The sequence below is a fragment of the Lynx rufus genome, unplaced genomic scaffold, assembly GCF_022079265.1.
Source record: "Lynx rufus isolate CCGP_SWC_20201006 ecotype Redwood Valley unplaced genomic scaffold, mLynRuf1.p SCAF_9, whole genome shotgun sequence".
Taxonomy (NCBI): domain Eukaryota; kingdom Metazoa; phylum Chordata; class Mammalia; order Carnivora; family Felidae; genus Lynx; species Lynx rufus.
The window spans coordinates 16509411-16523044 of NW_025814897.1; the positions used below are offsets into that span (position 1 = coordinate 16509411).

The 13634-nt window shown below is 61.5% G+C and overlaps 1 protein-coding gene across 5 annotated transcripts in view; it reads right to left on the bottom strand.

Annotated features, from left to right (window-relative positions):
- The window catches only part of BCL9L (BCL9 like), a 28567-nt gene that overhangs the window by 3720 nt on the left and 11213 nt on the right, over nt 1-13634 (bottom strand). For 3 of the 5 annotated variants that reach the window (XM_047072153.1, XM_047072152.1, XM_047072154.1), the window contains 7 exons: nt 8919-9020; nt 7272-7657; nt 6446-6565; nt 3436-3646; nt 3189-3273; nt 819-3105; nt 80-361 (listed from right to left, as the gene is read on the bottom strand). In XM_047072153.1, coding sequence (XP_046928109.1) covers nt 80-361; nt 819-3105; nt 3189-3273; nt 3436-3646; nt 6446-6565; nt 7272-7657; nt 8919-8944 — 3397 coding nt within the window. In that variant the 5' untranslated portion in view covers nt 8945-9020. The remainder of the gene's footprint in view (nt 1-79; nt 362-818; nt 3106-3188; nt 3274-3435; nt 3647-6445; nt 6566-7271; nt 7658-8918; nt 9021-13634) is intronic. The other 2 variants (XM_047072155.1, XM_047072157.1) reach the window with 1 other exon arrangement.

Genomic DNA, 13634 nt, shown 5'->3' on the forward strand with positions numbered 1-13634 from the left:
ACTGCTGGCCATGGCATCTCTTCCCGTGCCCGGTGCCCACACCAGCTCTTCTCCTTGCGGCCCCCTTCCTGCCTCGCACCTGGCCCAGAGCCCTGCGGCGGTGGCGGAGGGGGGAGCAGGGGCCGGTCGGGCAGCAGCTCGTCGTCAGAGGTGGCGATAGTCTTGATGGCATTGTGGTAGAGCGGGGTAGAGCTGGGCATGGCGTACTTGGACATCTGGGACATCATCAGTGACAGGGGGTTCTGGGAAGGCGTGGGGTCTGGGGAGGAAGTGAATGGCAGGCTGGGGTTCATGAGGCCGCTGGGAGGGTTGGCGGGAGGCGCTGAGGAGCTGCTCCGGGGGCCGCTAGGCGGGAGGGCACCTACAGAAGCGGGGAGACAGAAAGAGCGGGAGTGACTGGGGAGGGGAAGACGAATTTGGCTGCTCACGTTGTGGGTGAGGGAAGGGCCAGCTCCCGAATCTCCCGACTCCTCCAAGCACACCTCCGTTCCAGTGTTCTGCTCAGCACCCTCAACGTGGACCCCCGCTATCACTACAGCCCACCCGTCTTCAAGCAACTCCTGCAGCCTCAGGGGCCCAGACAGCGGGGAGACCCCAAGTATGAACCCCTCAAAACGCCTGGGAGATCACCACGGCGCTCCCTGCGGAAGCTCACGCCCAGCTGGTGACATGTGCCCCTTAAGCAGAGCCATCCACCTCTGCGCCCGGATACAGACGCCTTCACTCACTTGCCTGCCCCAGCCCGAACACGTCCCCCGACCCCCGGAGGTTCCCAGTGCCAGAGTCCAGTGCCCCCCTGCCTGGCCTGGCGGACTTACCCTGTTCCATGTTGCCCAGGGTGGTGGAAGAGTTCATGTTGAGAGGCGGCTGCTTGTTCTGGGGGACCCCAGGGCTGGGCATGGCTGTCTTGGGTGAGGCGACCCAGCCCGGAGAAGGCACCGCCATGGAAGGAGACTTGAGCCTGCTGGGCGAGCCAGTGGGCGAACGGACACTGAGAGAGGAGCTGAGGACCTGGGGTGACTTGAGAGGTCCCGGTGGGTTGGCCGAAGGCAAGGGCACCATCTGTGAGGGAGTCTGGGGTGATTTGAGGTTGGCAGAGGGCGATGTGACCAGGGGTGAGTGCACCTGGCTAAGGGTGGGCGACTTCAGGTGCCCCATGCCTGGTGAGCCCATCTGATTAATACTGATGGTGAGGTCTGAAGGCCGTCTGCCCAGCCCCCGACTGGGGGCCGAATGCACGGACCCGGGAGGATTGGACGCGGGGGGCAGAGGCATGTGGCTGAGCCGGGTGGTGCCCACATTGCCCATGGGCATCGAGCTCTGGTCAGGACTGAACATGTCTTGAGTATTGCCCATGTCCTGGGGCATGGCTTGGTAGGGTCCCTGGCCCCCAGAGAATCCCTGCTGGCCCTGGTTGGGAAACTGTGAGGGCATAAGCATCTTCTGCGGGCCACCCATCATGCCACCGCTGTTCTGGGCCCGCACCCGGGCCATCTCCTCAGGGCTGAGGCCCTGCGGCCCCATCATGTCCCCCGGGCCCCGCATCTTCTGCGACATCAGCATCTGCTGCTGTGGGGTCATCTGGACGTTCAGGTTCATGTTCATGTTCATGTTCACATTCATGTTCATGTTGAGGTTGCCTGGCCCCATGGGAGGGTCCACCTCTCTCAGCCCAGACTGCCCCATGGGGGGACTCAGGAGGCCCCGGCCTCCACCAAACTCCATGCCCATGGGGGTGCCCGCCAGGCCCTCGCCACCAGCCATCTGCCCGGGGAATATGGCCGGATCCATCTGCCGATGCGCCTGCATCATCCGCTCCATCTCCATGCCCTGCCCCATGGCGCTGCCTGCCATGCCCAGGGGGCGTTGCATGCCCATCGACCGCTTCTCCAGCAGCTGGTGCCGCAGTAGCTCCTCCCGGACCCGAGGGGTCATGAATCGCTCTGCTTCGCCCTGCCCCCCTGGGTAGGGCACAGCATTCTGGGCAAAATTGCCGGGGCCCCCCATGGGGGGCAAGTCTTCGGTCCAGCCCATACCCGGCCTCACAGGCCTCTGCATGGCGTTCATGGGCACCTCCATGGGCATACCCTGCATGCCCCCAAACCCAGGCACCCGTTGCATCTGGTTGCCGGGGAAACGGGGGCCGGGAAAGGGAGGTCCGCCCCGGAGCTGCATGGGATCTTGGACGTCCATGGGTCCCCGCAGCTGGGCACCCATCCCTGGTGGCCACTGATCCCCAGGCTTGCTGTGGTAGGGAGGCGGCGGCCCCCTCACCATCATGCCCCCCATGCCCATCATGTCCTGCAAAGGGCGGCCCCCGTGCAGCCCAATCTGCTCCTCCTTCCGCCGCTTCTCCTCGTAGTATTCTTCCTGCAGCTTGCGCCAGGCCACCTGCTCCGGCGTCAGGCTGTCCTGACCCAGCCTCTGCATCATCATGTTCATCTGTTGCCCCATGTCGCCGCCCGGGGGGTGCCCAGGCGCTTCATGCTCCAGCGGGGGGCCCCCTAGGCTCTGCGTCTGTGAAATCATGGACTGCAAGGGCTCCTCGTACTTCTTCAGCCCGCTGGGAGGGGCCGCAGGGGGCTGCTGGGGGGCGGGAGGGGCTTGCGCTGGTGGGCCCCCCTCCACGGCTCCTCCTGGGGGCCCCTTGAGGAAGGGCTCGGTCTCCCCGCTGCGGAGCAACAGCCGCTCAATGTCTCGAAGCGTCTGGAGGGAGCGCTCCCGATGCTCCAGCTGCTCCTTGGACAGGCCTTCCGAGCCCACCAGGCTCCGCTGCCCGTTCCCGGTGGGGGCGGCCTCCCCCAGCAGGGCAGGGCCCGGGGCGCTGCCGGGGTCTCCTCCAGGAGGCAGCGGGTTATTGGCGGTGGCGGCTGTAGGGGTGTTGGGGTGGGTGCCCCCGGCGCCACCGCCCGTGCTGGCGGCTCCCACGGAGTTGGGTGTCAGGTCCTGACCGGTGTCTTCGGGAGGACCCTCTGAAGGCAGGGCGGGCGGTGCGCTGCCAGGGGCGGGGGGCGGCGGGGGCGGCGGCAGTGGCGGGGGCTGCGGCGTGCCTGCTGATGGCGTGCTTAGGGGTAGCGGTTCTGGGGTAGGTGGCACTTTCGGGGCCTGCAGGACGACAGAGGCAGAGTGTGAGACAGCTAAGGGGATGCGCCGGCCAATCCTCCTGTTCACAGAGGCGCCGCACCCACCTGGTCCAGCTTGGCCCGGGGCACGTTCTGCTGGTGGTAGGTGAGGATGGAGTCGGCCCGGCCCTGAAGCACCGCCTCAGCAGCCCTGCACGGGAGGGAGGGTCGGGCACAGAGAGCTCAGAGAGGGGGCGGGAGGGAGCCCCTGCCCTCACCCAGCCCAACCTAAGCCTGGCTCCCCGCAGCCACACACTCAGGCTGAGGGGCACTGGGGAAAGGGAGCCGGCTCGGCCTGCCCCGAAGCACTTACGTGTTGGCCAGGTGGGTGGTGAAGACGTACACGTACTGCGAGGGAGGCTTTCCGGGGACGCCCCCACCCCCGCCCCCAGGGGCATCAGGCCGGAGGCCTGGCGGAGGCCCGTGGGGGGCGCCTGGGGCGCTGCTCTCGCTGAGGGGCAGTTGGGCGGCTTGGCCGGGACCCAGCTGTGGGGCCGCCATGGCTGGGTCTGCTACATTACAGTCTGCGTGAGAGAGGAGAGAAACAGGGTAAGCAGCCCAGATTTAGAAAGGAGAGCCAGCTGGCACTCCCCACCACCCCATCCCAGAGATGCCCAGGGACAGACGGGCTCACTGTTCTGCAGCTCGTGCCGGCAGGGGCCGTTTGTTGTCACACTCTGGCGGTGTGTGTCTGGCTTCTACACTTACTTGCCCGATACCAGTCCTTGACCCCGACGGATAAATTGTGGGGAGCATACAGAGCCGAGGGGGAGGGAAAGTGTGACCCCCGCAAAGAGGCTCCTGTGTGCCTGGCATTCTGCAGGATACTTACAGATGTGATTCCATCTAACCACAAGGTCCCTGGGAGGGAGGTGTCACACACCCTACTTTACGGAGGAGGAAACGACTTTGGAAGGATGACATTACTCACCCAAGGTGACACAGCCCATCAGTGCAGAGCTAAAGTTTGAACCCAGGCAGGGACTGCAAAGCCCTTCTCTGAGCCACGCACTATAGCGTGTGTGTGTGTGTGTGTGTGTGTGTGTGTGTGTGTGTGCGCGCGCGCGCTCCAACGGTGGGGGTGACGGTAGGAGGAGGCCAAGAGGCTGTACAGATCGATGATTCAAACGATGAATGGTTTTGCAAGCGAATCCACCATTAACGGATGTTATGACCTTATGAATATGATAGTCCGTCCCCTTAAGCCTCAGTTGTTTCGTCTACACAATGGAAATACTAACTCCCACTCTGCACAGGAGGCAGGCCAAAGAAATCTGTTTTTACGGTAACTTCAGAACTGTGTCACAAACTAAAAAAAAAATCACTCCAAAAACAGAGTTATGAAAGGCTGGCATAGTGGATGCACTCCCAGGGTAGACGGACCGCCCTGAGTATGGACTGAAGTTTGTTCCATGGTCACAAAGTTGATTCTGAGTCCTAGCCTAAAAAAAAGATCTACACGTGGTCATTAATGGGACTAGGTAAGTCAGCAGACCCATTCCCACGCCAAGAAAAAGAAAAGTTAGGGGCGCCCGGGTGGCTCAGTCAGTTAAGCGTCCGACTCTTGATTTCAGCTCAGGTCATGATCTCATGGTTCGAGGGATCAAGCCCTGCGTCAGGCTCCGTGCTGACAGTGGAGCCTGCTTGGGATTTTCTCTTTCCCTCTCTCTCTCTCTCTCTGCTCCTACCCCGCTCCTTCACGCTCTCTCTCAAAATAAATAAACAGACATGAAAAAAAGAAAGAAAAACAAATTTTACATAGAATGACAGAGCCAAAAGCTTGGGGGCCCAGGGAGGGCTTGAGAGCTGACCTCAATGTGCAGGGTTGCCCTGGGGAAGAGGAAAGTGCATATTTGGTATACAGAATTAGGACTCCCAGGTACAAGTTAGGGGAGGGAGGCAGGCTTTATTCCAATGAGGAATTTTCTAGTACAGTAAGAACAACAGCAAAAGCTAACTGTTCTAAGTGTTACACATAACTATTCATTTTCTCTTCATACCAACCCTATGAGGTAAATACGTTTACAGATGGGACAACCGAGGCTCTTTCCCAAATGTACACAAATAATAAATGGGAGACCCGGAGTATGAACCAAAGCGGTCTGACTGCACTCTGTGCTACTCACCTCTACATCAGACTGCCCCCAACCTAAGAATTTGGGAATCTAATGACAGAACTGAAACAGCAACAGTGGTTGCCTTAATTTGGGGTATTGGAAGCTATCAATTTCTCCTTTGTATTTCCCTGTTTCTTTCAATGTTTCTACATCCTGGCAGTCTAATGTTATAAAAGTGAACGAGGGTGGTGGGGGCGCTGAGGGTCCTGGGAGGCAGTGACCAGCCCCATCTATCCCTGATGGGTTCAGTGGGGCTCATGGACCACCTGGGCGGGGGTGGGTGGGAGACTTGGGACCAGATGACCTTTAAACTCCCAGACAGCTGCAGAGGCTTCTGTATTTAATCCCATCCACCGACACGGTCCACTCATTCCACAAACATCTGCTGAGTCTGTTTCCTCCTCTGCAATAGGCATCCTAAGAACACCTACTTCATAGGGCTCTTGTAGGGATTAACTAAGACAAAGTAGCAAAGTAGCCAGCACATTCTTTTTCTTCCTTCTTTGTAGGGTCCCAGCCCTTGAGAAGTTCACAGTTTAACATTTCTCTGGCTGGCTTCTTCTGCATTAAGTTGTTTCACCCCTCAAACAGGTGTAATCTTTGAGGGGGCCGACCAAATAAACGCGTATGGGCTGGTTCCCATTACGTGAGCAAAGGCCCAAATACACACTGATCAATACAATAATGAGAGGAAGGGGCATCCACCCACACCCACTCCTCGTCCTGGTGACGCACTCTAGGCATTTGCCAGGAGTCAATTAGAGGTTGGGGAAGGGTGCCAGAGACACAGCCACTGTCAGCTCACACCCAGGCTTAGCGAGACTTCGCGAGCAGAGCCAATGTCTGGCTCCCAGGGATGCAGGACCCTCGCCACCCTCCCTCCACTGACCAGTAGGTGGCAGCAGAGGCCAGGAATTCACGGGAGGAGGTCTAGGTGGTGTGGCCAAGAGGGGCCACTCCACCCTACCTCTGTCCCAAGGAAGAGGGGGCCACTGAGCACCTGGAAGGCAGGGGCTAAGCTGTCACATCGCGGGAGGGACAGAGTGACGGGTAGGATGGGAAACAAGTAGCCTGGGCTCCTGACCCCTGCTCCTTGCCCAGACTCAGCCGTCTAAAGCCCTAGGTGAGGAGAGGGAGGCTCCCTCAGGGCAGCCATCCCCCAGGGGCACAATGGGCCACAGCATCCTGGGATCAATGGGCACTCACTGTGGGTGGCCCCAATGGGCTTGTCGTCCTCCTCGCTGTCGGGTCCTGAACACCATTCGTCCCCACTGTACGGCTGCTTCCGCTCCAGCACACAACGCCGCTTACTCCGGGGTGCCACCTCTGCCCGGGCAGGACAGAGCAGGCAGGGGTCAGAAGGAATGCCCAGAGGCCCTGTCCTCCTACACCCAGGGTCTCCACAGGCCCATTCTCCCAGATGCCCCACCCCAAGAGGGCAATGCCCAGGACATGGTGGGCACTTTGCCAGCCCTTGGCCCCCACCACACCGCCATTTGTTTCTGATTTCTCTCTCCAGCCCCGCTGCCTGTCTCCCTTCCCCCACCCAGCACCAAGCACAGCATAATCCCCAACCACAACTGGTTCTAATTAGGGCTGGGGGGGGGATGGTGAGGGAGGGGGAAGGCGCTGCTACTCTTCCAGGCCCCAGAGCCTGCTCAAGAGCTCCCACCAGCTGGGATACTAGGAGGTTCCTAGGAGGTGTGTGGGTCTGCTCCTCACCCCAGAGCACCTCCCTCTCCCCCTCTGGAGGCTCTGGTGGGAAAACAGAAAAGCAATGAGGCTGACCGGAAGCCCCATCACGCTGGGTGGCCCCTCCATGGGTGGCACCTAAGGATGAGAAATCTCCACCCTGGCCAACCCCACTCCTGAGAGAATGGCCAAGTTGGTGGGTATAATGGGGGTAAGAGAAAGGCGACCCTGCATAAATGCTGGAGAGAAGCAAGTGACAGGAATCAGGCAAAGAGGGCAGCAAGCTTGGGCCTTGGACTATGGAACATGCTGGGGTCTTGGGGACCAGGAAAAGGGATACCTTTGGCCTCTGAATCCAGGGATGGGGTCCCAGCCTCTCGCTGCTCTCCAGAGTCCACAGACACGCTCCTCTCCCTCTTCACCTTGCCCTTGAGCGAGCTGAAAGGGGGCACCCCTGCCTGGGGGTTCTTCAGACTTGAGTTGCTAGGTGAGATCTGGTTGGCCTTGGCCCCATGGTTCCCCGCCCCCACGCCCTTCGAGCCCAGGTTGCAGGTGGGTCCTTGGTTCACATTCTGGTGCTGGGATTGGGCCCCGCCATTCCCTGTCTTGCCATGATTGGTCAACTTATTTTCTGGGTGCATTGGCTTGGCTGGGGCTGGGGGGCAGTGGCCGCGTGGGGAGAGCGGCGGGCTCCCTGGAGCTTCTCTCCTCCTGGGGTGGGGTAACCTGGGAGAAGGTGGGAGAGACATGAAAAGTTAATCTTGCTAGGGGCCTAGCGCACCTGATTTTAATGCCCCATCCTGCCTCACCTGGTGGTAGTGGAGGTGGGGGCTGAGTAGCACCTTAAGACCACCAGCTATTCCCTATCTCCCTCCATGGTTTCTCAGACAAGGGCTGAGGTCTTTCTCCACATTGGGGAGTGAAGATAGGGCAACCCCCTCCACATCTCAGACCCCACGATTCAAGTGGACACCAGGGCCTTGGTTGGCAGAATCCGCCCCCACCCCCAACATCCATCACACTGCAAGCCTCCATGGCAACTCCCCTCCTCTAGCACCTGACCAACACTTAAACAACCTCTTTTAGGGTTTGCTGTTTTCAGACTCCTTCCAAGTTCCTACACCTCAACTTTCATGTGCCCCTACACCAGCAGGTAAGGGAAATGGGACCTGAGGGTCATTGTTCATGCCCCAGCCCCTTCCTCAGGGGAAGTGGGGAAAAGCACACTGGAGAGTAGTGCCCACTGATCCAGACAGCTCCCCAGAGCAGGGAGGGGGGGAGCCTGAAGGGGGTCCACCGGCAGGCCTGGCAGGCAGGCAGGCAGGAGCAGGAGGAAAGGGGGAGGGGAGTGGCGTGTTAAGCAGAATGGAGTGAAGCTGGAAGCCAAGGATTCCTGCAGCCTAGGCTGCGGGCCCTTTAAGCTCCAGCCCGCTCCCCCCACCGCCTCCCCCTCCCCGGAGACCTATTAATAGCCGCTGGAAAGATCACATCACGGGAGAGGATATTTATCCCCCCTCATTCCACACCAGCTCAGATTTATTTCAGCTCTGCTGTCCTGCTGCTGCCGCCTGGCCCTGTCTGCCGGCTTCTCCTGGGGAAGGGGAGGGAGGCAGGCACCGCCCCTCCCTCCAGCTCCCACCCCCGGCTAGACTGAGGCCAGAGGGCGCCATTGGACCCGACAGTGAGGTGGGCGGGGGTCTGCTCAAACCGTTTTTTTTAGGAGGCAAGGGCTGGAAGGGACTGGAGCAGCAATCCTAGCTGACTGCCATTCCCCTCCGTCCCCTGGGCCCAGGCACTAAGGCCGTGGGCTCCTGCCTCAGGGCAGGCCTTCCCATTCTGACCCCCCTTTAGCCCACCGGTGGCCTGGAAGCCAAGTGCCCACAGGGCTCACTTTCCAAGCCAGCACCGCTCAGCCCCGTGACCACTGGGCCCTTCCCTTCCCCGCACTCCGCACACACACTTCCCGCCCTCCACGACACCCACACACCTTGTCTTGTTAGCCAGGATCCTCATGGCTCCCACACACAGTGGGGCTACGGCCCCTGTGCGTGCCCAGGGCCCAGCCAGGTACTCGGTACTGGAGCACGGACTGCAGCAACAAGCCCCAAAGAGAAAACTTGTGACTTGGGGAGGGGGTGTGAGAAGGGGAGGGGTGACGGGAGGACCCAACAGCCCTGGGACTAGGGAACTAGAGAGGGTAAGGTGGGAATGGAAAGGGAGGACTACTAGGTGGGGTCTCTATCCTGGAGGCCGGTCCTATCCCCATCCCTCCCGCACCTTACCCTCAGGGAGCTTGCAGTCTCTAGCAAGCACACACCCCACACCCCCCGCCCCACCCCGGGCCGCTGAGGCAGAAATCACTAAAAGGATAGGTTGCAAAGGTGCCCGCGTGGGGCTGCCAGGAGGTCTGCTCTAGCCCCCTGGGGGACGCCCGCTCCCAGGCACGCCCCTCACCCGGGGTGGGGACCTCCTCACGCCCCGCCCCCAGGGCGCCCGGGGCGTGGAGGGGGCCGGGGTGGGGGCAATGCCCCGCCCCGCCCCCAGCTCGAGGCCTAGCCCGTGCCCATTCCAGCAGGCCCGGGCGGGCAGCTAGAGGCCTGGCGGGGCCCCGGGGCTGCAGCTGGGCTCTTCTGGAGACCAGTAACGCTGGCTCAGATTCCTCCCCGACCGCAAGAATGCAGGAGCCTCCCCTCCCCCCCCCCCCGCCCCTGCACCCCACCCCGCCCCCTTCGGCAGAGCCCGAGCGGAGAGGCAGAGCGAGCGAGGGAGCCAGCGAGCGAGCGAGGGAGCGGGAGACGGACAGGACTGCAGCGTGCCTCGCCAGGCCCCGCACGCGCCGCACGGACAGACACACGGCCAAGTGCGGCGATGGGCGGGGCGCGTGCGGCGGCGGGCCGAGGTTCAACCTAGCGCTGGGCGCCGCCTGGCAGGGGCTCAGAGACTCACAAGCACCCAAACTGACTCACACACACTCACAGCACACACGTGGACGGGAAGACAAAGACACGCACGGAGCCCAGGAAACTAAAGGCGCGCCCACGCCGACCCCGAGGAGGTGTGCTGGAGGGCGAGGGAGGCGCTGGCCCAAGCAAGAGCACGGAATCAGCCTGGGGCACCCGCGGACGCCCAGGCTGCCCGACAGCAGAGAGGGAGCGTGCCGACTCATTGAACAGATGAAAAGACTGAGGCCCGGCCACAAGGGAACCATGGAAAGTTGAGCCTGATAATGACAAAGAACCACGCGCGTGCGCGCACGCACACACACACACACACACACACACACGCACACGGGGCCACAGATACACCAACAAACAGACTTACACAAGCACCGACGCCCCACCCAACCGCCCCCTACCCTGCCCTCCCGCGCCCCACCGACCGAGTGGGGGAGGGGAGGAGTCTTGGGCCTAGCTTTGCCCTCGTGATAGGCCCAGCCAGACACCGGTACACATTCTCGCTGCTCCCTGGAAGGCTGCTGGAGGCTGGGCTGGAGCTGGAGGCGAGGCGAGGCGAGGCTCCCTCCCATCCCCCGCCCCCGTGATCCTGTGGAAGTCTAACCCTAACTTAACCCCAGGCATATTGGCCTTCCCTGCTCTAGCTCTGTCTCCGGGAAGAGAGGCTGCTCAGGGGAAGGTTCCAAAGTCCAGGGCCTGGCTGGGAAGCCGCCCACTGCCAGCCCGCATCTCCTGCAACAGGTCAGAGCAGGAACAGTTAAAGAGTGGGGCTGGAGAAGGCACCTGGGCTTAGGGACAGGCCCGTGGCTGACAAGTCTGCAGCGCTCCCTTTCACCACCGCGCTGATCCTCAAAACTACCTACCACCCAACGGGGACAGTATCCCCATTTCACACCGTGGAAAGGGAGATTCGGGAAAAGAGTCTGGGTCATGTGACCAGTATGTGGGAGCGCCCAGACCCCATTCCTGGGGTGTTTCTCCGCACTGCAGCGTCTCGCCCCCCCCCCCCTTTGGTGTCATGACGACGCATCAGAGCCTGCACCATATCGGTGGGCTTCTCACAGGCCACCTACTGGGCCCGCCCCCTGTGGGGCAGAGGGGCAGGGCGAGGGCCACCCACTACCTCCTGTGTTTACTTCAAATGTTGGGACCTGTAATAATTTGGGAAGGGGCTGTTAGAAAACTAGTCCTCTCCTGTGTCCCCAGTCAGGCCGGGGCCCCTCCTCAGAAGAATCTCGGAGTGACCCTCCCGACTCCCTCTCGGACTCCACCCCCTCGCTCCCACCCCGCCGCAGGGCGAGCTGAGTCAAGCACAGATGAGTCAGGACTTTCCCATCTCTCACACCTCCCCCCGTCTACCCCTCAGGAGTCTGCCCCAGCTCCCAACCACCCCTCATCCTCACACATTCACAGGCCCAGAAGAGACCTGGAAGGCCTGGGGATGGGGGTAGAAGGGCTAATTCCTGGAGGGTGCAGTTTTTCACCACCGAGTAAAGGGGACTTCCCAGCACTAGAGCAGAAGCCCCTGGGATGAGTGAAAGGAAAGGCACCACCGGGCTCTGGGAACAGCGCTGTGGCTCCCTCTTAGAGGGTAGGGTGGGGAGTGGTGACCTGTGCTCACAAACAGGCTTCAGTCACCCGAGTGAATGGCCAGGAGCACACCCTGAGAACAGAGCCCAGGAGGCAGTTGAGACAAAGAACCTCAGATCGGCTGCTTTGCTGGTTGTCTTCCTTGGGGGAGGTGGGGGCTGGGTGGGGGGGGGAGCCAGCGGACCTGACCCCAGCTGGGGGAGAAGACCAGGAGGCTTCCACGGATGCTCAACACAGAACCGCCACAGGTAACAACAGGCATTCACACACCGGTTGGCAACCTGCTTATTTCCAGCTGCCCCCACACTGGAAGCCCCTGCTTGGTTCGCCAGCCAGCCCACCGGTCTCATTGCCTAGCTCAAAACCATCCAAGAGACGCAGTGAGAAAATGGCTTGGAGGCTCCATGCTCCCCCCATACAGTGGGCAGACACCTCTAGAGAGGAAACGGGCTGCCTGGGCCCTCTGTGATGGCCGAAAGGTCAGGGCCCTGCTAGAGCAATAGGGGTAGGATTATTGTCCCCTGGCTCAGGGAGACGCAGCTCCCAAGACAACAAGGTCCGCGTGCCCCTTCCTCCTGGGTGTCAGGATACCTTGGTCCCTAGAAGCTCTCCCCTACCACCCAGGTCACTTCCTCTTCCTGAGGTGGTGACTCAGCCAACAGGGGAGGTCAAGGATTCATACCCCAGCAGGAAATCTGCTCAAGGACCAAGGTATTGCTCTGGGACCCTCTATGGGGACTCGTAGACTCAGAGGCCTTCCCCTTGCCCTAGTTCCTAGCAGCTCTCCCCCTTTCCCCCCACCTCCTGCCAAAGGAGACCATGCAAATCAACAATTTTTGTCTGGTTGACAAACCACCTCACCCCACCTACAGCCCCAGGGTGACGCCAGGCAACCTCAATTCTCCAGGGACATGGCAACTTCTGGCCCCAGACTACTGTAGTCTGGGGGCTCTGAACAGGGTGCTTCTGGGGGGGGGGGGATGCTGCCCATTCTGGTGCCCACTGTCCCTTCTGGAGGCCGCAGAACAAGTGGCATTGCCTAGACAAGCTTGAAGTCACCTCACTTGGCTCCTTCAGCCAGTGCCAATGTGGCCAGGCCTTGGGACACAGTCATGCCCTGGCAGTGGGGTGCCCCCAAAGGCTGCTGCCCAATCCCTGGCTGCTCCCACCCTCGGGGGGGGAGGGGGAAGGGAGGGTGGGGGGCACAAGGAAACAAGACAGGGCAGGAAGCCCAGGCAGGCGGCGGGCACTCTGGGCCAGGCACAAACAGCCAACACAGGAAACCACAGCCCACCCCCGCCCACCCCACCCGCCCAAAGCTCTGGGAGAGAGGAGTTGCCAAGAGGCTGGTACCCCGACTGGGGCAAGGGCCTGGGGTTAGCCGGGGGCAAGGCGGGAGCAAGCAGTTCTTCAGCCTTCTCTCTGCCCCAGACCCTACCTGGGGAGGGGGAGAGGAAGCCAGGCTGGCAAGGCACGGTGCTGCCTCTTTAAATCCACCGAAATCCTGAGCTAGGCCCAACCCAGCTCTGGTTTCACAGGAAGGAAAGGAGCTCAGGAGCCAGTAGGGCAGGCGGTGGTGTCTGGAATTAGCCCCACCGGCCCAAATATATCTGGTCTCCGCCTGCCACCCCACTGGCACTTCCTGCCCCCTGGCACCTGCACCACGGTGGGGGTGGGAGAGGGTCTAGGTGCTACTCCCTACCCAGTGGGAGACCCTGGTCTCTGGAGTTGTCCTGTTGCTGGGTACACGTGGGTGGGAGGTGACCTCCCAAAGCCTTCCCAGAAGGGAGGAATGGGCAGGGTAGCTCCCTGAGGGCCCTCACCTGGCCTGTCCTCCAAGGGGTTAATCTGGCCCCTGTTGGGGGGGGGGGGTAGGGGTGGCCTAGGAACCTCCTCCAAACTGCCTGGCGGCTGGGAACAATGGGGCCATTGTGGGAGGACCGGAGTGCGGGCAGACTTGCTGGCACAGCCAGCCAGGCGGGACCTCACCCAAAGCCGGCCTGCCTGCCGCACTGCTCTCTCCCCCAGGTACTGCCAGCGGCCCAGACGTCCTCCCAACCCCCTCCCCTCGCCCGCCTGGCCCAGACCCCTGGCACCAGCAGCACCTGGAGGGCCCTCAAGCTCTGCCCACGTTGACATCCAGACTGCTCTGACCCTAC